This window comes from Euphorbia lathyris, chromosome 10 (assembly GCF_963576675.1).
Source record: "Euphorbia lathyris chromosome 10, ddEupLath1.1, whole genome shotgun sequence".
NCBI classification, from domain to species: domain Eukaryota; kingdom Viridiplantae; phylum Streptophyta; class Magnoliopsida; order Malpighiales; family Euphorbiaceae; genus Euphorbia; species Euphorbia lathyris.
Window position 1 is genome coordinate 51,393,501 of NC_088919.1, and position 22,798 is coordinate 51,416,298.

Consider the following 22,798-nt stretch of genomic DNA (forward strand, 5'->3'; position numbering starts at 1 on the left):
ATAAAACATTATTCGATTTGATTCGTTTTGATAAAGCGATTTATATATATATTAAATTATATAGTAATAAAGTGAAATATACAATTAAGTTGTTAGCGAATCAATCAACGTGTCAATAAGTTAAAATGAGTTCATAAGTTAAGAGAACTACCTAATTAAGAGAACTACCTAAAATAGGTAGAACTACGTGGCTTCGATTCCCGATTTAAAAGATTAAAAGATGTTCGGGATACGTAGGAAGCTCGATAGAATTATCGAGTCCAAGTCAAATAATTAATAAAACTCTAGGTAGTTCAAATGAATTTTATCTATTAGTAAATCGGTTCGCTTTTCAAACTATTAATCGTTCGTTATCCTATATTCTGCTCATACCCGATGCCGGTTTGGGTCGGGTGTGACAATATATCTAATCATATATTGAAAATATTATATCTAATTTAATTTATATTTAATAGCTATAATAAAATAACCGGTCAAAGAAACAAAATTATATAACGACTAAAAATATGAAATTATTCATTCAAATTCCATTCATCCAACTTTAATAAATAACATTAAAACTAATATAACTAAAAAACTTTTTATGACAAATTCAATTTTTTATTGCAATTATTAACATAATATTATAAAATAGGCCAAAGAAAAAAAAATACAACGACTAAAAATATGAAATTATTCATTCAAATTCCATTCATTTAACTTTAATAAATAGCATTAAGATCCATATAACAAAAAAAATTATGACATATTTAATTTTTCATTGCAATTATTAACATAATATTAAAACCTTCGAATTACTATATAATTCAAACAAGTTTTATAAACAAAATAATGCTTATTTGGCAAGAGACCACTCCTAAGACTCGAACTCATGACCTCTGGGTCACACGACAACAACGTTTACCGTTGCGCCAAGGCTCGTCCTCTACGTGTAGTACCCATAATTATTATAAATTTTTATTATTATTTTAATTATTAAGTAGGATCACAATAAAAATGTCCAAATGTGAATTGTGAATCCTCCAAATAAAATAAAAGACTGGATGCTTAATATAAGAACTCGTCCAATCACGTAATGATCTCACTCTCTTTCTTTCCATTTTCTTACTTGTTTTCTCCAAATTAAGAAGAAGGCCGATTACAGCTATAAGAAATAGTGGATTTCTTTTGTAAGAAAGAAGAGAGTAGGGATGCAAGTAGGGCGAGGATTCCTCGTGTCCATCTGGACCGATAAGAATCCCCATGAGACGGGAGGATAATTTTATCCCCGTGATAGGGATGAGGCGGAGATGGAGAATGGTAAGCCTGTCCCGTGGGGATCCCAGGCCCCGCTCCGTTAATCCCATATGGAGAATCCCCGACGGATCACCAATTATTCCCCATTATAATTAAAATTATACTTTAAATATTATAATTTATAATATTTAACTTAAATTAAATAGACTTATTTTCTAGGGCTGTACAAAATATGCCCAATCCACCAATCTAATCCAATCCAAGCCAACCCAAGCCAACCCAACCCAACATATTCTATATTATCTAACTTATTTGTTGGGTTGGATTGGGTTGGGTTGGGTTTGATTAAGAAATATTGAATGAAATTTGAATTATTCATTCACTAAATCAAAATTATTCTCTTCATATTATTCTTTTCATACTTATTCTTTAATATTAGTAGATTTGTCAACTCATTATATATAGTTTCCTTTGAAATAATATATTTATTTATTTATAAAATGTGAGGATGTGACGACAACCCAATAAATAATTTCGTCAAAACATTCATTTATTTAATAGTTAATAAATATATATTTTTATTTTTCATATATTCTCTAATTCCACGAAATATTAAATTATATATCCTCAAAAGAAAAGTTATAAAATTAAGGGTTAATTAAAAAAACACATGGTTTCATAGATCAGAAATTCTAAAATTTCATAATTTTCTAGAATTTAAGATTTCTAAATTCCAGAATTTTCTGGAATTTTAGATCTATTATTATAAGATTTCTAAATTTCAGAATTTTCTGGAATTTCTAAATTTCAGAATTTTCTGGAATTTCTAAATTCCAAAAATTATGAAATTTCAAAAATTATTAAATTCTCGAAATTTTGGAACTCGAAATTCAGAAATTATAAAATTTTGGAAATTCTAGAATTCTAAAAATTTTGGAATTTCAAAAATTTTGAAATTCTGGAATTTCAGAATTTCAGAAATTCTTTATATTTTGAAATTCCAGATATTCTGGAATTTCAGAAATTCTAGAATTTCCAGATTAAAACATGAAACAACAAACCGTAACAGCAAACAGTAGATAAAACAAACGGCCCTACAAGTTAAGAATACACAGGGTCATTGAATTTTGGATAAATAATTTATTAGTCTCCTCCTTTTTACCTAACACACTATTTAGTCCCCCTATTTTGAAACACATGCTATGAGGTCCCTATCATTTGTCATTATTAACCATTTGGCCATTATGTCTATTTTTTTAGATTTTTAACCATTATATTTGACATAAACATACAGACAAGAGTAACACGGTCATTTTGTATCGTACTATGACTGTTTTGAAAGGTAAAATATGTTTCATTAAAAAATAGACAAAATGATCAAATGGTTAATATTGACAAAAGATATGAACCTACTAATGTGTTTTATAAAATATGAGTACTAAACAGTGTGTTACGTAAAAAGAAAGATGAAGACTAATTGTTTGCACCAAAAATAAAGTTTTCTTGTTTCATACTCTGGTTTACACTTTTCATAGGATAAACTTTTCTTTTTTGGAAACTTTTTCTTAAAAGAACATTTTAGGAAACCTTTTCTTAAAAGGCATGTTTAGGAAACTTTTTTGGTACATCATTCACTTAGAATTTCCAATAGTGTACCTTGGGGGAAACCATGTAGTGTACCTGATGGGAAACCATAGTGTACCTAAGGGGAAACCATGTAGTGTACCTCATGAGAAACCATAGTGTACCTCGTGGGCAGTGGCGGAGCCAGGAATTGATAGTTGGGGAGCTAATTTTAGCCCGATTATTGGGAGTAATTTTTTTAAGCTTCCAGCACATTTCAACTTTGTCGTTTTGGTATGTTGACTAAAAATTATAATATTTTCACACTTTTTTTATTATTATTTTTAGCTATAAATTTTTTTATAGTTTTCATAAAATTTAATTTAGAAATTAAGTTAATTGAGCCTCAAAAGTAAGAAGTTGATTTCTTATAAATAATAAATCTTAAAAAAATAGATATAATAAAAATAAGTTCAAATAAAATAATAAAGAGTCCAATTGAAAAAATAAAGTTCAAATAAAACAAAAAAATGAGCTTGGTGTGGTTTGAACCATGACCTCTCACCCTAAAACAAGACTCTTAACCAACTTAACCACTTTAAACTATTGAAATAATACTATATAGGTTAAATATATACTAATATTAGGGGGGCTACACGAGATAAAACTAACAGTACTTATGGGCGGAGCCGGTGGCCGGGGGGTGGGGGGGGGGGGGCTTCGGCTCTCCCGGGCTCTGGGCTAGCTCCGTCCCTGCTCATGGGAAACCAACTTCCTAGAGTGAATAGCAAAGGATACTTGAAGTAAACCTAGGGGATCATGAGGTCTTTTAATATTTATAACGTGTATTCTGTGAGCCAATTAAAAAGTAGAAAAAATCAGAAAGTATACATATCAATTCATCGTGGAAGTTAAAGTGGATTAGTTACTCAATATGGAGAACGTGGCTTGTAGAATAAAGCAGGAAGTTTCCCCAACGTCTATAAAATGAAGCAATCACGATGAAGACAACAACTCAACAACTCAACACACTCAAGCAAAAACTCTAGCAAATTATCTCTAGACTTCAGCATTTTTATAATTATCAGTTGTTCCCTTAGTTTCGATTTTCAGATCCAAAGTTCATTAATTTCCCAGTACATTTTTATTTTATTTGTTGTTCAATCATTTCTGTAAGGTTGGTATCATTTTGATAATCGAATCTTTAGAATTTTACGGTCTCTTTATTACATACAATCGTTTGATAATTAGAAGTTAGTTAGGCGCAATTTTATTCCATAGTTTGAGAATACTATAATTCTCTGACACGCCCACATTTTTCCACAAAAGAGCCAAACACTAATAAATTATTTACCCTTGAATTTTTATGCCTAATAAACTCTCTTTGGAATTGTAAATTTTTTCAAGTTCCACTATTTTGGAGTTAAAACTTGAAATTCTCGCAGAGAGATAACTTGCAGTTATTTGGTGTTGTATTGAAAGATGTGATGAATAGGAGTGTGCTTTGCTATAAATCACATATTAAACCGAACTGACCGAATTCATTTTTTTGTTTGATTTTTTTAAATTTCAATTCGACTTCAATTTTATTTTTAAATGCATTTCAGTATTTTATTTGGTCTCGTTTGATAAAAAATATTAAAAAACCACACTGATTAAATATCTATATATAAATAATTCATTTAGTCATGACTGTTATGTAATTTACTAGGTAAGGAAAAAAATGTAGGAAAATTTATATAGAAATTCACTTTTGAAAAACTATTTACAATTATATCAAGTTATAATTTTGAATTATGTCAAACTAATAAAATTATTATTTTTAAAAATTAAAGTTTATAAATTAAAGTCTAAAATATATTGTCAAGAATTTGAGATTTATGAATTGGGGTTTAAACTTTTTAAATTAAGTGTAAATATATATTTTATTTGGTACATATAGAAAAAATTACAAATTAAAAATTAAATTTAATAATATGATTTAGTTGTAATTTTACAGTGAATTATGATGTAAAAAGCCTGAAAATGTACTTTTATAGTTTTATGGCTACTTCCGGCAGGAAGACCAGTAGACTCAATCTAGGCCCATTTATATGAGATAACTCATCTCGTTTTCTTTTTATCCCTATACCCGTTATCTAATCTCCTCTAACAAACATCCCCCAAATTTATATTATTGATGCACTTTCCACAGAAATTAAAATCAAAACAGAGAACAAATTACCTAAACCTATTAGTATTGACTGTCTACTATCAATGGCGGAAAGGAGTGGAGCTTCCACTGTGGTAAGCGAGGGAAATGAAGGCGAAAAGCACAACTCAATTGATGATACTGCTGAAAGAAAAAGCAAAAGATTGAAGTGCGACGAAAAAGATGATCAAGATTTCATCAGTGAGTTACCCGATTGCCTCATCCAACACATTCTCTCATTTCTCCCTTCAACTAAACACGCAATTAGGACGAGCATTTTGTCGAAGAGGTGGCTAAATCAATGGACCTATCTTCCAGCTCTCATTTTCAAATCCAATGGTATGTCTATTGAAAACTTCTCCGATTTTATTGATGATGCCCTAAGTTTCTATAATGTCTGGAAAATCAATAAATTTGTCATCAATTCACGCGGTTCCCACACGGGTGAGCTGCGTCATAAATTGACTAGGTGGATCCGTTTCGCCACAAGAAGAGATGTGAAAGAGCTCATTTTGGAATGTGAAAATCAAGACATTGAAGATCTTCTTGAGGACTATGACTTGCCTCTACTCCTATTCAAGAATGCTTTCTTGGTTAAATTGAAGACATATGGTTTTATTTTTAGGCCAAGAGAGGGGAAAGTAAATTGGGCATCTCTAAAGGCTTTGCATATAGGTTATGCGTACTTACCTAATCAAGGGATTGAAAATGTTTTGTATGGTAGTCCTGTGATTGAATTTTTGGAATTATGCAACTGCAATGGGTTTGAAGATCTTGTCATTGCTTCTAAATCTTTAAAAACGTTTCGTATGATTCAATCTGGAGACCACACTAGTGCTATTGAAATCTCATGTCCTAATCTGGAGAAATTGGAAATGTTGGGGGAGTTGCGCTTTAAGTCTCTTAAGTTTAAGGCTTTGCCATCTTCAGTTTGTGTTACTTTGAATTTTCAGAATGATATAGGCTTGCATAATCTTGGCAATGATAAATTGAAATGGGTTAAGGAGTTCCTTTTGCAGTTTCAACATGTTGAGGAGCTAAAACTTGGACCTTGGTTTTTGATGGTAATTTACTTATTTATATTTGTTATTAAAGTAGAGCAAATATTAGAATTCAATAGTAGTTTGAGTTTCATTTCCTTCCAAAAGATATATTGGATATTATTTGAAATTGAATTATTACAATATCGTTTCTAAATAATCATTTGTTCTATGCTTGAAGTTTCTGTCACTTGCTGCGTTGAGAGATGAATCAACTCTATTGTTAAACAACAAATGCTTGACTGTGATTAGTTCTGTTTCGGAAGTGACACAACCTGGACTCCCTATGTCGCAACTCAGATTTTCCTTACTTGAGAAATTAGTTCTACAGTTGCATCCAGAGGAACATTGTGATCTTGTTCTGGTAAAGTTTGTGTGAAAGAATCTTAAAATCAATTCTGAATAATTTGGTCTTCATTTCAATATCTTCTGATAATGCCATAAGAGAATCATTGTCCTGACTGATCAAATTCAATTTCAGTGAACTGTTTTATGGAGACACATATCAGACTATAAGAATACATCATTATTTACTTTGTGATATTCGGTCAATTCTTGGGCGTAACAAATTGTTTCTGCAGATGGGAAGCCGAAGCTCTACAAGGATGGCAAAGAACTACTCGGTAAAATTCGGTGTATTTGATAGTTTAGTATCACATCTAAAAACTGTTGAGATTGTTGGCCTCCATTATCTATGGAGTAATGGTGGTGGTGAACATAAGGATACGGTCAGATTTATTAGGTTTCTATTCACTAATGCTAGGATGTTGGAGAAAATAGTGTTAGTTGAAGCTCCTGGACGAGGGATGATTTTTGCGCATCACCTTTGCAAGAAATTGTCATGCATTCCGAAAGCTTCCCCGCATGTTATTGTTGAAGTTGCATGTTTAAAGCGGCATGGTTCTGATTGGGATAAAGTTGAATGTTGAGATGGTAGAGTGTCCCCATGTTTTGTTAATAGCATATCTAGGATATATAGAAATGCACTACAAGAAAAACAACAAATAATGACCAGAATTTAATGTGTTAAGAGAACCCATCATTGAAAGCTTATTTTTAATAGTTATAATGATAGGATATATATTTTGCTCAGTAAAACTACAATATAAATTACCAAAATAAAAATTTAATAAATTTTAATAAAATTCCACTCATTAATTCTAAAATTTTGGGCGGTACTCTTCCCCCCAAAACAAAATTGACAAATTGACTAAAAATAACACAGTGATTTTGAAATCTCACAAATCCCCGAGTTACTAGGTCATATCTTCCTAACAAAATCCTCCCTCTCTTCCCTTCTTGCTCAGTGATCCAGTGCGTGAGAACTTAGCTTCAATAGCGATTTTTCTTCTGGGATTTTCTCTCCCAGCTTTTTATTTCCTCAGATGGTGTCGTATCTCACACCTGGTTACTCCTCTGCCATGGTTGTTGCTTCCTCTTCCGCTGGCATCAGTTACGCCACCATTTGGTCTTAGGGGCATCAGCATCGCCGACTACCTGACATCATAAAGCCCCATCGTGTCTCCCCTGAAATGGCTGAACTTGTTGGTGCTTCTGAAATCCCTCACACCTAAGCTCTGAAGCTCATCCAGTCCCATATCAAGAAGAATAATTTTCAGGTATCTTCCAATAATCAACACTTACATATATCTTTTGCACGAAGCGATTTTAGGTTTCATATTTTTTATTGGGTTTTCAATATTTTTGTTCAGTTTTTGGATATGAAATTGTGGATTTTGCAAAATGTTTATGCTTATCATTATCATGTCTGCGCAGTAGTTAATGATTCTTGTTTTTTTATAGTTGTTTTATGTTAAATGGCTTTATAATTTTCAATTGGAATTTGGGTATAGATCCAGGAGAAATACTAGATATTGTAATAACCACATTTAGTAAAATATTTCCGATTGACTCATCCTTAGAAGCTGGCTTGAGAATTAGTAAAATTGCGTGAGGGAACAGAGTGTAAATTGTGTTAATCATACAAACTAAAGAGAAATTAAAGCTTCACATAGTTCTTCATAGAATTAGTTCTTCCTTGTTTATAAAAGACTGGTAAAATAGCAACTGAGGCTCAACCTTTGCTTCTAACCATAGCTTTAGGTGGAATCATGGTCTTGAAAATCATGCCCATTTTGCAAGGGAAACAACTGGAATTTATGTGGAGGACTAAGAGCAGCCTTATCTTTCAGGATAAATCCATTTAATAAGATTGATGTTGACTAGACAAATTAATTTTCAAGAGAGATTATAATTAAAATGCCAATTATAGGAATCTCTTGCTTGTCATGAACAACAGTAAGAAATCTATGATAGTTTGTATTTGATGATGCTAATATTAACTTTCTTTGCAATGATTTTAAAATTGACTTGTGTTTGATTCCTAAGTTGCTCTCCTTCTTCTAAGACATGGAGCATATGTGGATGTTGAGGACAAGGAAGGATAAGTTGTGCTTGGTCGAGACTTTGAAGATTGTAGTCCGAGATGGATTGATGCTATAAGAGACTATGCTTAGAGGATGAGTTCTGTACTTCTAAGAGGAAGTATGGTCCGGTAGTTTGAATTTATTGTATTTGGTGGTGGGAATTGATGTTTTTCTTCATCATATGTGTGTTGCAGGTTGTAAATATCTATTTCCTTTGACTCCTGAAAATTAGCTAATAGAAACAGTGAAAAATGAGGGTTGCAAAGAATAGTATATAGTTAAGGAATGGGGATGTTTCATGGGTTTCACTAACTATGTTTGTTTATAGAATTTTTTTTTGTGTAAATCAACAAGCAGATGTTTGATATGAGTAATAATTTAGAATTTTTTTCATTCTCTAGTTAGAAATGAGAAAACTCAATAGAATTAGACATAACTCAATGCATCAAAATAATAATGGTGTGATTGTTTCTGCAGAAATAATCTTTATGTCTGATAACACAAAGAGATGAACTGTTGTACTTGTATAAATGTTAATGCCTCAAAATTTACTTGAATTTGAGAGCAAAGTTTAAAGGGATATGTTTGAATATAAGATAAGGAATGGTCAGAATTTTTCTTTGTGGCTAAACTGTTTTACTTGTTGTCAAAAAGTGACTTGTAATCTAATTGAGATGTTTTGTATGCACATGTTTTTGAAGTGCTATGTTTCTGAAGCTATGAAGAGATGAATCTCCGCAAGTTAGAACTAATTTGGCTTACAAGTTATGAATCTCCCATTGCAATGAATTCATAATTGATATTCTTGTGTCTGTTATGGTACATGCTGCTGACCTTTTTAAACTCCCTGCATTGACAAAGATAGGAGAGCTGAAATCGGGATATCTTATAGACACGCCTCCTCCTGGTCTAGATGAAGCTATAGCAATTTCAAAAGTATGCTTTTCTACTTTGTTCATTTTGCATACTCTGCATTAGCCTGCCTTTTTGTTTCTTTCTAATTGATTATAGATCCTCTTGGAAGTTTATATAATTTCTAGAATCAGAACAATATGGCATGTTTACCCTAATAGTTTTTGATACTACACCCACAGTGAGTTGAAGTGCCATAATTTATGTGATAGTTTGTGAAAATGATTTAGTTAAGGTTCATTAAATTGACTTTCAGGGCCATACACTGTGACTCTTTTATCTTTGTCAGACTTCCTGGATGCATCTATAGGCAAGATATTGAAGGTATGACTTTGAATTCAACATCGTGAAAACCTATACACATTATCGAATGGTTGATTTGGGTGCTTTAGTGTCTTTGGTTATAGAGTTCCGTTGACAGAAGTGGAAGTAACATGCCAGACTGAAATTTCCATTTGGAAGTAACTTGACTTTAAATTCATGAAGTCAATGTTTGCTTTTCTTTAGTTAAACTGAATTCTTGGGGTTTGTATGTCAGATTATGTGAAATTAATTTCCCCTAACTTGTGATTTTCTTTCCTAAATTATTGAAATTATTTGTTCTAAATTGTTCTGCTTTTCTTTTCTATATTACTGATCAATGAGACGGTGAGATTAAATCGCAGTATGTAAAATTGGTGTGGGAACATGGAAGGGACCATTATATGAGATACATATATTAAAAGACAGTTGCACAGTTTCTATGTTTGATGTTGTTTCTTTGCTGCCGGTCATAAACTACAAACCAGAATGATCAATGTCAGTAGGCAATTCAAGTTTTTTATTTCTTTTCGTTTTCCATAGAGATAAGTTTGGATGTCTATTTGAGACTAATGAATGTACTGTGTTGAAGTTGGTCCACTCTGTATTTTCAGCACTTCCTCTAAAAATTGAACCTATTGGATTAGGTAGTTTCCCCTTTTTCTCAATCTAAGGAAGCAGGAAGCCCAAGCAACCTTAAGCACAAAATCTGACATGGACAGTTAATCCAATAATGGCATTGAATGCAAGGCAAGCTGCTCCTATCAGCGAGACTTTTAGACCATGCTGCACGAATTTATTTCCCCTGTTGATTCTCCCAATAATCTAAGTATAAGTGTAAGTCCTCCTAGTGGCCATTACTCCTGGTATGAGTAGTTTATAGCTCCAGGATAAGTCAGTTAAGTGTTCCCGGCTCTACAAAAAGAAAGCTAGCATTCGAAATAGTCGAAAACTATGGCTTAGTATAAGTATCAGAGTACGCACCTAACTGCTAGAGAAAGGCTAAGTGAAGTAAACTAGGTTAGGCCAAGTGTGAAGTGTTGTAAACTAGTTAGGAACGAATTGGCACCTTCCCTATCACTATAATTTGCTAGTGTTAAACCGAGTAGTGGAGGACAAAAAGATTCGTTCTGTCTGCCTCTAACTAAATTAGACTAAGCTTTATTCAGCTGAAACACGATCTATACTATCACGAAGTTCTCTTCAACTTTGGTCTTGGCATGTAGATCCGAGTGGGCAAAGTACTATTGGATTATAGGGAATATGCGGCTGAAACTTTAATCATTGTTCATTATTAGTTGTTACTAGTATTCTTGTGAATTCTTGCGATCAAGGGACTAGAAATTATTATGATTTTCTTGGTTTTAAGTATTACTGCTTTGAAGTCCTTAGTTGAAAAACAACTACCTGTCATAATTCTCAACTAATTGTCATAATTCAAAACAGGAACCATATTCTCTTGGATGCTTGTTGAAGCTAGATGAAATGGACAAAATGAACTCTCACTTAATGGTACAGCACGAAAATTCCTAGGAGGAGATGGAGATCAAGTCATTATCAGTGGTTCTTTCAAGGTGATTAAATTTTGCTTTACCTTTTCATATTGACCCTCAAGGGGCTCATGCCTAAATCCTTTAAATGCAAATTCTTCTAATTTGTGTTTATTAATTTTGATAGTGGAAAGTTAGGACCCTATTTGTTGCAAGCTTGTTAGAAGAAGCTTCAAATGATCTTGTGGAATTGATAATCAAATAAGTGATCATTATCTCGTCTAGATGGATTGTGAACCTAGTAATCTTTCTAAGCATGAACAGAACAAGGTGGGATAACATCCCTGGATAAAATATTTGCAGACTTGGTGTTGAATCAGATTCAACTTGGAAACAGGCCGAACAATGTGTTACTTTCCCTCAGAAGTATAAATATTATACTTTACTTGCTATAACGTAAAGATTATACCTTCAATCTTTACCATGTCTTGTTATTAATGATATGATTTCATTTGGAGTTGGTTATCATAATTACAAGTTTCATGCTATTTTAATTTAAAGTAGCTTCCTTCAATCCAAATCATTATAAATATTTCTAATGAGTGTACTTTTTAGTCACTATAAATACTTCTAATGAGTGTATTTTTGAATCATTAGAAATACTTTTAATGTGCGTATTTTTAATCACTATACATAGTTTCTAGTAAGGGTAATTGTCCACTCATTATTAGTTAATAATAAGCGGAATTATTCCGCTCATTAATACTTTTAGTAAGAAGGGCTTCCTCAAGGGGAACATTCCGCTCATTAAAAACTTTTAATGAGTGGAATTAGAATTTTAATGATGGTTTTTCTTATCATTAAATCCCATTTTTCTTGTAGTGATGTATGTTATAGAAATTTGAGATTCTAATTGAGTTAAAATTGTATGTTGAGATGCTGGAGTTTCCTCATGTTTTGTTAATAGAAGAGGACAATTTCCTGAACTTTTTCTTGTTATTTTCCATATCAGTTTGGCAAGTTTGGAGCTGTTAAATAATACCCCTTCCTTTTCATCAAGTGGATGAACAAGATTGATGCCTCATTGTTAGCTGTTGCTTACAAAATTTTTTTGATGAGTCGTGCTTGAACATGAGCAGATCAAAGCTCGGCTCGACTTGGTTCGGTTGTAGTCCTACAAAATGATTCATTAACCATACTATACTATGAAATTAGTAGGTCTAATTTAAATTATGCACGACTACAACTTTACATGAAATTAGCGGGTCAGAAGTTTATTAAATATGTCACATACCCAATTAAAGTAATCTGATTATGACATAGAATTTTTGGGATCAGAGTAGAATTTAGTAGTGGTGACGAGTAGGGGAAGACCTAAGCAAACTTAGAGGAGGGTGATCGAGAGTGATATGAATTTATTCGGCTTGAGGAAAATATGGTAGTGGATAGGACAGAGTGGAGGGAGAGAATTTGTGTCGCTGACACGACTTGATTTCACGGTTTTATATGATGGTTCATGTTAGCCGACCCCGAATCATTTCGGGACTAAGGCTTTGTTGTTGTTGTAAAGTAGAATTTAGTAGACAACAACATTAGCTGGCTGACTCATTCTTCCTAAATAACAGAAAAAACTTGATTAGGTATACTTTATAATCAACTTCAAGCATGTGATAGATTACAATAAAATTTATCATTATGTTTTAATTATCATCTTATTATTTATTTTTTTTGTTAATGTTTTTTGAACATGTTATCAAAGCGTTTTAGATTAAGTAGTCTAAAATCGAATCTTGAAAACTACGAGCTATGTTGCACAAAAAAACCTCTTTAGTAATGTTTTTGCATTTCGTTTCCTTTTTAAAAACGGAAACTCTCAAAAACCAGTAAGTCCCGTTTCTGTAAATATCGAGAATAGGATTCGATATATAAATATTTTCAACTAGGCATGTTTAATATGAATTTGTATTATATTTGTCAAAAGAAACAGAAATTGTCTCATTTTCACATGCTTTCTTTTGACACTGTCGAGTACAAATTTTGCCCTAGCCAGGCCTTTCGACTGCGTATCAGTGGCGGCAACCAGGTGTTGGGTATACATCCCAAGTCCCACATCGGAAAAAGGGAGATGCATAGTTTGTAAAGGAGTTCACCAACTACATTAGTATGAGGCCTTTTGGGAAGGAACCCAAAAACAAATCTGTGCGGGCTTGGCCCAAAGCGGACAATATCATACTAATGGTGGAGCTGTTGGTGAACTCGTGGGCCCTACACCAGGGAGCTTCCACTGTGCTAGGCATGGGAATTGAAGCAGAAGAAGATGCAAACAATTAAGACTATTAGAACCGGCATTTTGTCCAAGCGGTGGCTAAATCAATGGACTCTTGTCCCAATACTCATTTTCCAATACTTTGGATTTTGAGATTGAAGACTGACATTGTAATCTTGATGATGATAGATTGAAATGGGTTAAGGAGTTGCTTTTGCAGGTCCAGCACATTGAAGAGCTCAAGCTTGGATCTTGGTTTTTGAGGGTTTTGAGAATTCAGTAGTACTTTGTTGATTAGTATTTGAAATTCAATTATTACCATATCATTTCTAAATAGTAATTTGTATTATGCTTGAAGATTCTATCACTTGCTGCGTTGAAACTTCAATTATTACGATATCATTTTGGTGTTTGATTTTTTATGCTTAATGTTTATGAATAAGCTAGAATTCATTGGGAAGATCAATGGAGTTTGATTAAGAATAAATGAAAACTTGGTTGTTAGTTTACTTAAAAAATAAGACGAATGCAACTAGAAGGTATCACATCTATATTCAAAGGGATTTTCTAAAATAGTAATACTAATTTGAAATATTTTCAATTAGATTTTAAGGATTGGGATAAGATGAAATTATTTATATTGATGCTGGTAATAAATATTGAAAAAATAGATTGAAAGGGACAGTGAGTTTAATATTCCAACGGTTTAATACATCATTTGCCCTCTAAACTTGTCCAAAAAGGTTGACTGGCCCTCTGAACTTTCAAAGTATCTCGATAGCCCCCTGAACTTGTATAAAATGTTCAGTTAGCTCCCTGAACTTGCGTAAAATGTAATCAATTGATCACTCGGTCGTAAAAAAGTAAATTAAATGCGAAAGATGTAATCCACGCATCTTAGAATGCTATTACATAATTAAAAGATAAATTAAAAATGAAGTTATTACTTGCTTAGCTATACAACTTGTCTTCTAAAATATTAGAACTTCCGTATTTAACTTACTTTTTTGCGACTGAGTGATCAATTGATTACATTTTATGCAAGTTCAGAGGACTAATTGAACATTTTATGCAAGTTCAGGGGGCTATCGAGGCACTTTGAAAGTTCAGGGGGCCAATCAACCTTTTTAGACAAGTTCAAAAGGCAAGTGATATATTAAGCCTATTCCAACAGATTATATTGCATCAACATACATGATTTTTTTTGAAGGCATAGTAAAAACGTGTAGACACAAAAACAATCCTTTTATTATTGCATTGGAATTATTCTAATTTTATAGTATATAGTAATAGGATAAGTCCACAATAATTAAGGGTATCTAGTGGGAAGCATCAAGTCAATTTCTCTATGGCTTCTAAATCCAAAATTATTTAGAAACATCAATTTTTTCCTATCATATAAAACATTCAAATGTACATTTTGTTGGGTATACATCCCAAGTCCCACATCGGAAAGATACAAGGGAGATGTATAGTTTATAAAGAAGTTCACCAACTACATTAGTATGAGGCCTTTTAGGAAGGAGCCCAAAAACAAATCCGTACGGGCTTGGCCCAAAGCGGACAATATCATACTAATGGTGGAGCTGTTGGTGAACTCGTGGGCCCTACAACTGGTATCAGAGCCGATGGTTCGGCTGGGAGAACATGCATGAGATCTAAGGAGATGTGGGAGGCTCTCAGTGTGACCTCGCGATGGAAAATCTGTGCTTGGTGCCTTGTGTCGAAAGTCTTCCTGATATTGTGGTGGTCAGGTGGCGTGTTTTGCGGGTTGGCGGCGGTACAAGATGATTAGACAGATTATCGCTGAAGGGGAGGCTTGTGGTCCTTGGTCTGAGGGGAGGATTGTTGGGTATACATCCCAAGTCCCACATCGGAAAGATACAAGGGAGATGCATAGTTTATAAAGAAGTTCACCAACTACATTAGAATGAGGCCTTTTGGGAAGGAACCCAAAAACAAATCTGTGCGGGCTTGGCCCAAAGCGGACAATATCATACTAATGGTAGAGATGTTGGTGAACTTGTGGGCCCTACAAATGCATAGTTTATAAAGGAGTTCACCAACTACATTAGTATGAGGCCTTTTGGGAAGAAGCCCAAAAACAAATTCGTGCGGGCTTGGCCCAAAGCGGACAATATCATACTAATGGTGGAGCTGTTGGTGAACTCGTGGGCCCTACACATTTCTCCCTATATAATAACTTGTATGTAGCTTATCAATTCCGCCTTAATTAATTAATTATAACTAAGCCATCATTTGATAAAATTCATGAAAATCAAGAACACCATTACCATCAATATAAAAAACACTGATCATAGCCACATATTCATCGTATGATTTCACATCTCCTAAAAGATGAAACATCCTCTGCAATCCTCGGCTAATAAAATGTTTCAGGTGTTGAAATTAAAGGGACTAGAAATGAAATTTAGAAGGACTATCTTTTTTTATTTTTTGGAACAAATTATTCCATTAGACACAATGTCACTTGCTTTCACAACTTATTCCATTAAAATTACAATCCACAAACCCTCTTATAAAGGTTACAAGCATACAAAAAAACAAAATAAAATCAACCCATTCAAACCAATCCATACATAATTAATTCCTTATCTCTTATCTTTATTTTATTTTTTTTTTTTACTTTTGACCATTGATTTTTTTTTCTTCAAATCACATTATTGATTTCATTTTATTTATTTATTTATATAATAAATTAAGTTTAATTTTTAACATACCCCCTTAAACTTAATTTTCTGTAACTCCCAATAGAACTCTCAATTGACTGAACACATCGTATTTTAACGGCTTTGTAAAAATATATGCAATCTGATCTTCCGTTTTCACGTACTTCAGTGTCACCTCCTTTTGCTCAATGCACTCCCGAATAAAATGATACCTCGTGTCAATGTGTTTACTCCGATCATGAAACACAGGATTTTTTGCTAATGTCAATGCAGACTTATTATCGATAAAAATCTCCGTTGGATCATTTTGAGTCATCTGAAATTCTTCTAGCAATTTTCGGAGCCAAATTGCATGACAGACACATGAGGTTACATCGACATATTCAGCTTCACAGGTTGACAACGTCACAATTGCCTGGCTTCTTCGAACTCCACGTAAATGCAGTATCACCCAAAAAAAATACAAAACCAGTTGTACTTTTTCGGTCATCCTTGTCACCGGCCCAATCACTATCACAGTATCCAACTAATTTGAAATCGTGAGTTTTTGAATAAAGTAATCCCAAATTAGTTGTACCTTTCACGTAACGGAAAATTCTTTTTGCTGCATTCCAATGTGACACCGTTGGGGCTTCCATGTATCGACTTACTAAGCCGACTGCATAGAGAATATCCGGTCTCGTACACGTTAAATATCTGAGACTTCCGACCAAGCTTCAGAATAATATTGGATTGACTCTGTCTCCACCTTCATCTTTCGTCAACTTGATTCCACATTCGACCGGCGTGCTGACGGAATTGCAATTTTTCATCTTGAACTTCTTTAAGATCTCCTTCGCAAAACCACTTTGAGAAATAAAAATTCCACTGTCATTCTGCTTCACTTCAATGCCAAGATAATATGACATTAGACCAATGTCAGTCATCTCGAACTCACGAGCCATTGTCTTCTTGAACTCTTCAAACATCTTAGGATTGTTCCCTGTAAAAATGAGATCATCCACATACAAACAAACAAGTAACATATCTCCATTTTTCACCTTTGCATACAGGGCATATTCATTTGGGCATTTGACAAAACCATTTTCTTGAAAATATTTGTCAATGCGACTGTTCCAGGCTCGTGGTGCTTGCTTAAGACCATAAAGTGCCTTTTTTAATTTTAGCACTTTATTTTCTTGACCTTTCACAACATACCCATGTGGTTGCTGGATATAAATTTCCTCTTCCAGATATCCGTCGAGATTTCTTGTTACATCATAGAGATCTTTAATAGGTATGAATTTTTTTGGCTTTCCGGGCAGATGTTCATCTGAACTGTCTCCATCACTCGAGGACGAACTCGAACTGGATGAGCTTGCTGATGTCGAACTGGTTGCTGGTGTTGTGGCTGCGACTATGGCTGGTTCTTCCTGATAATTGTCTTCATCCATGAAAGGATAAAAACTGTAGTTGTTTTCTTTTTCACCGGTCCAGTCCCAAACTGCTTCTTCATCAATGGTGACATCTCTACTGATTACAATTTTCTGAGTCTGCGGATCGAACATTTTGTACCCGTTGGAATGTTCTGAATAGCCCACAAACAAATATTTCTTGCTTTTATCATCTAGCTTCTTGCGTTCTTCATCCGGTACATGGACATGAGCAACACTGCCAAAAACACGCAAATGAGAAATACTGGGTTTTATTCCACTCCATGCTTCTTGTGGAGTTTGATCCCAAACACTAACAGTTGGCGATCTATTCAACAGGTAGACAGCACAATCTACTACTTCGGCCCATAACTCCTTCGGTAAATTTTTGCTTTTTAACATGCTTCTCACCATGTTGAGAACCGTTCTGTTCTTTCTTTCTACTACGCCATTTCGCTGAGGTGATCTGGGGACTGAAAGGAAATGACGGATTCCATGCTGTTCACAAAATTGCTTGAAAGAGATGGACATGTATTCACCGCCTCTGTCTGATCTGAGTGCTTTAATAAAATGACCACTTTCTTTCTCCACTTGGACTTTGAATTTTTTAAATATCTAAAAAACTTCAGTTTTTTCCTTCAAAAAATACACCCAAGTTTTTCTACTATAATCATCAATGAAAAGTAGAAAATATTTATTTTTACCCAGAGACTGTGGAGTGATCGGTCCACACACGTCTGTGTGAACTAGCTCAAGTGGCGCCTTTGCTCTTGACATGGACTCCTTTCGAAAACTGGTTCTGAATCGTTTTCCAACAAGACATCCTTGACACAGTTGATGAGACTGGTCAATATGAGGTAATCCGTTTACCATCTGCTTCTGTCCTAACTGCTTCAGTCCTCCAAAATTGAGATGTCCGTACCGTAAATGCCAAAGCCAGGGGGGACTTTGCACACAAGCTTTCAAACATTTGGCCACGTCCGTCTGAATGTTAATTGTGAACATTCTGTTTCTCGCCATGGGTACTCGTGCAATCAGCTCCTTTTTCTCATTCAACAGGAGTAGTTTCCGGTCCACCATGTGAACTTCATAATTTTTCTCCAGTAACTGTCCCAAACTCAAAATATTGCTTTTCATGCTAGGAACATAATAAACATTATCAATAAACTGGTGAGCGCCATTTTTGAGCCGAATAAGAATGGTTCCTTTGCCTGTAATAGGAACCTTAGAGGAATCTCCAAATACAACATTACCGCGAATGGATTCATAGAGCTCCACGAACATCTTCTTGTCACCACATATATGGTTACTTGATGCATTGTCAAGATACCATATATTATTTTCGCGATTTTCTTCACCTTCGTAGGTAAGTAACACAGTGCCAGTTACTTCCTCATCTTGAATATTATTGGCAGTCTCCTCTACCTCCTTAGGGGGACTCCAACATTCTACCGCGTAGTGACCATACTTGGAGCAATTATAACACTGAATATTGGACTTATCGTGTCCTTCATTCGGCCTCCAGCTTCCTCTTCCTTAACCGCGCCCTCGGCCTCTTCCTCTGCCTCTAGTGAATTGAGTGCTTCTGTCATTGTTGTTGTTGCCGTTTTCATTTCTGCCTTAACTTCTGCCACGTCCTCGTCCTCTACCATTTCCTCCTCGACCTCTTCCGCGTCCTCTGTCGGACTTACTACTTTCGCCATTTTTAAACACAGCCTTTGTTGCTAAGACTTGTTCTACGGAATCTTCTCTTCGTTTCTCAAACCGCTCCTCTCGTGCTTGTAGTGACCCTACAACTTCGTCAACTGACATTTCACTGATGTCTCTAGACTCCTCCATAGCCACCACTACATAATCAAATTTTGGTAGTAGTGGTCGCAAAATTTTTTCAACAATTCTGGACTCTTCAATTTTTTCTCCATACTGCCGCATCTGATTTACGACAGCTTTTACTCGGGATGCGTAATCACTAATGGCCTCCGTCTCTTTCATCCTCATCATCTCAAATTCTCCTCTCAGCATCTGCAAACGAACTTTTTTAACTTTCTCCTCCCCTTGAAGAGAAACTCGTAAAATTTCCCAGGCTTGTTTAGCGGTCGTAGCTTCGGCTACTTTCTCGAACATTAATTCATCCAAACCTTGATGGATGAGAGTAAGCGCCTTTTGATCGCTTTTGCGATTTTTTTGCAGAGTATCTTTTTCTGCCTGTGTCAACGCTTCCTCGTTACCTGGGACTATGTAGCCTTTTTCGACTATATCCCAGACATCTTGACATCCGAGTAACGCCTTCATTCGAATACACCAACTTGAATAATTGGTTTTGGTGAGCTGAGGGTATTGATAAGGAAGTTTGAGACCGTCTGACATTTTTTATAGGGTCTGTTTCGCGGAAGACTGACTCTCGTAATATGGCTCTGATACCACTTTGTTGAAATTAAAGGGACTAGAAATAAAATTTAGAAGGACTATCTTTTTTATTTTTTGGAACAAATTATTCCATTAGACACAATGTCACTTGCTTTCACAACTTATTCAATTAAAATTACAATCCACAAACCCTCTTATAAAGGTTACAAGCATACAAAAAAACAAAATAAAATCAACCCATTCAAACCAACCCATACATAATTAATTCCTTATCTCTTATCTTTATTTTATTTTATTTTTTGACTTTTGACCATTGATTTTTTTTTCTTCAAATCACATTATTGATTTCATTTTATTTATTTATTTATTTATTTATATAATAAATTAAGTTTAATTTTTAACATCAGGTTGTTTAGAAACAGGAGGAGTTGAAACCTTAGTATCCCAACTTGAAATAGGAATGTCATCTACACCTAATGTTATCTTATACTCGAACTCGAACTCAACTCGAATTTGATTCCCCTAATGTGGGTATTAAACAATAGGAATACTTCCCTCTGATTTCAGTACTCAGTTGAGAAATAAGAGAAGTAAAGTCAAGAACATCCTCCCTTATTACCTTTGATTTATTAGTTTAATTATTTCTTTTACCTCAAGTACTAATTCTATATTGAAAAGCTGCCAAATTGGGACTCAACTCTAACATTTGCATTTCTTAATATTTATTGTTGTATACCAATTGCTTATAATAAAGCATGTTAATCAAAATTTAATAGTTGATTTTTTTTTTGTTTTAAATAGTTGATATAAAAATAGAAAAGAGCTTCATAGATGTATCTTACTTTTCTTAATTTTTTTTTTCTGAGAATGTATTTGTCTCTTAGCATGTTTTTTCTTTTAGTTAGTTACACAATCTATAAATGAAAAATATGTTATGTATATAGCTGTTTTGAGCTTGTTTTTGCTTTTCATTCAATAAGAACTTTCAGTATTTAGGTATGGAGGCAAATATCGAAGAAAAGTTGTTATCTGGAGGGGAAAACATGAAGATAATTGAGGCGAATCTTCTATTGCTACAAGTAAAAAAATATTTCTAATGAGGAAACTGAACAAATAAAAGCGGTAGTAAGAGAGGAAATGAGAAATGAAGTTAGAGAAGAAACAGAAAAGACCATGCAAGCTAGGTTGAACCAAATCAACCCAACACTAAATTTAAATTTGTTTGGGGTTGTTTCTTCTCCCCATACCATCGAAATTCATATTGATGAATGAACAATGGTTTATTTATGCTTGTAATAGTTAGATACTTATTGTACTGTTGAATTATAATATTAGGTACTTTTGATAAATAATTTGGTTTTTTTTATTCTTTCCTTTTTATGTAAATAGATGTTATGTTGCATTTTATATAAACAATTGCCTTTTCGATTATTAAGTGTTGCTTTGTAGCATATTTACAATCGCTGATTTTGAAACCAAATAATGTTACACGTGTTAATTTAAAACTGTTGCTATTGTTGGCAGATAGTGTTGTTTTAGATAAAAAAAAATTGTTGCCTTTAGTTTAAAATATTATTGCATTAACAAGTATATGATATTGCTTTAAGCTCAAAAAGTGTTGCATTAACCTTTAGAGAGCGACATTTTTATTTGAATATAAATGTTGCATTTACTACAAAATCTTGCCATTACTTAACTAGGGCAATATGTTTTTAATATTAAAAGTGTTGCTTTTCCGGATGACAAAATGTTGCCTTTTATTATTCTGTGATATAATGTTGCAATTGTTGTAAATTATAGCAACACGTTCCTTGATGTTGCATTTGAAATAACAATGTTGCCTTTGACAGCAAAGGCAATGGTGAATATACCAACACTTTTAATATGCCACAATATGTTGCCAAATCCCATTTTTTTCCTATTGTTACATTTTTAGGATCTATTGCAACTCAATTAAGATGTTGCAATAGGTCATCTATAATTTAGTCTTAATTACCAGAAAACATAATACTTTACATGTCCTAGGTTATATGCCTAACCAAGCCGTTAGCTGAATGCATGTAAATAGGTTATATGAATCTTGATTACGTTCGTATTTCTTCTTAGGGTGATACCGTCAAATTAATAACAAGAATATAAGCCTGAAACCATACATAGGATTCAATCAAAGGACCCCTCAATCTAGATTATGCCTTCCATTAATTCACCTTCTACACTGTTAATTGTTCACTTTATTGCTTTTAATTCAATTAGTTTATTAAACAAACCCCAATTTGATTCAACCCTCTAAATAATTAGACCAGCCTTAGTAGATTTACTAATTATAACGAATAGTTCTTGTGTTCGATCTCGTGCTTAGTACATTATTACTTGTTGCGATAGGATACACTTGTCCTGTTAAATGCTATATATTTTGCGAGCATCACCCGCCAAATTCATTTTAATAAATTTTGCCTCCAAAACTATAGGTTACAATTTTTTGTGTATCGTCATAAAATATATCCTATAGTGACAAATCGGTAAAACAATGGAGACTCTTTTAAAAATTATCATCATAAAATTAAAAATAATGACAAAATGTAAAATGTGGCATGGTTAAGTGATTATTTGTAATGAAACTGTGTTCGTAGAAAGAAAAATCGTCATAAATTGTAGTGGCAACAGAGCGAGGCAGGGGTCGATGCATTGCCCTCAATATTTTATAGGGTGGTTTTGGAAAATTTTCAAATAAAGTTCATGAATTTTTTAACACCTGGATGGATGTCTACTCGTGACGAAGAATCCCCCAAATGATATGGGCGCAAAAGAATAAATTGGGGAAAAGGAAGCTACTGAAATTGCTCAATTTTCCATATTTGACGTGCTCTCTAATACCATGTCGAAAGAGAGAATTGCATATTATATG

General features: G+C 33.7%; 1 protein-coding gene across 1 annotated transcript; it reads left to right on the top strand.

Annotated features, from left to right (window-relative positions):
* Positions 1-4,972: 4,972 nt before the first annotated feature.
* LOC136209380 (F-box protein At5g03100-like) lies at positions 4,973-7,174 on the top strand. Its single transcript, XM_066000826.1, has 3 exons — positions 4,973-6,054; positions 6,212-6,394; positions 6,612-7,174. Exons 1-3 carry the CDS (start codon positions 5,056-5,058, stop codon positions 6,957-6,959), a joined length of 1,530 nt encoding a protein of 509 aa, XP_065856898.1. The 5' UTR covers positions 4,973-5,055; the 3' UTR covers positions 6,960-7,174.
* The last annotated feature ends 15,624 nt before the right edge of the window (positions 7,175-22,798 follow it).

Coding starts and splice junctions, on each gene's coding strand:
- LOC136209380 (XM_066000826.1), top strand. CDS start 5,056: ATGGCGGAAAGGAGTGGAGCTTCCACTGTGGTAAGCGAGGGAAATGAA. Junction 6,055..6,211: donor TTGGACCTTGGTTTTTGATG/GTAATTTACTTA, acceptor CTATGCTTGAAG/TTTCTGTCACTTGCTGCGTT. Junction 6,395..6,611: donor AACATTGTGATCTTGTTCTG/GTAAAGTTTGTG, acceptor TTGTTTCTGCAG/ATGGGAAGCCGAAGCTCTAC.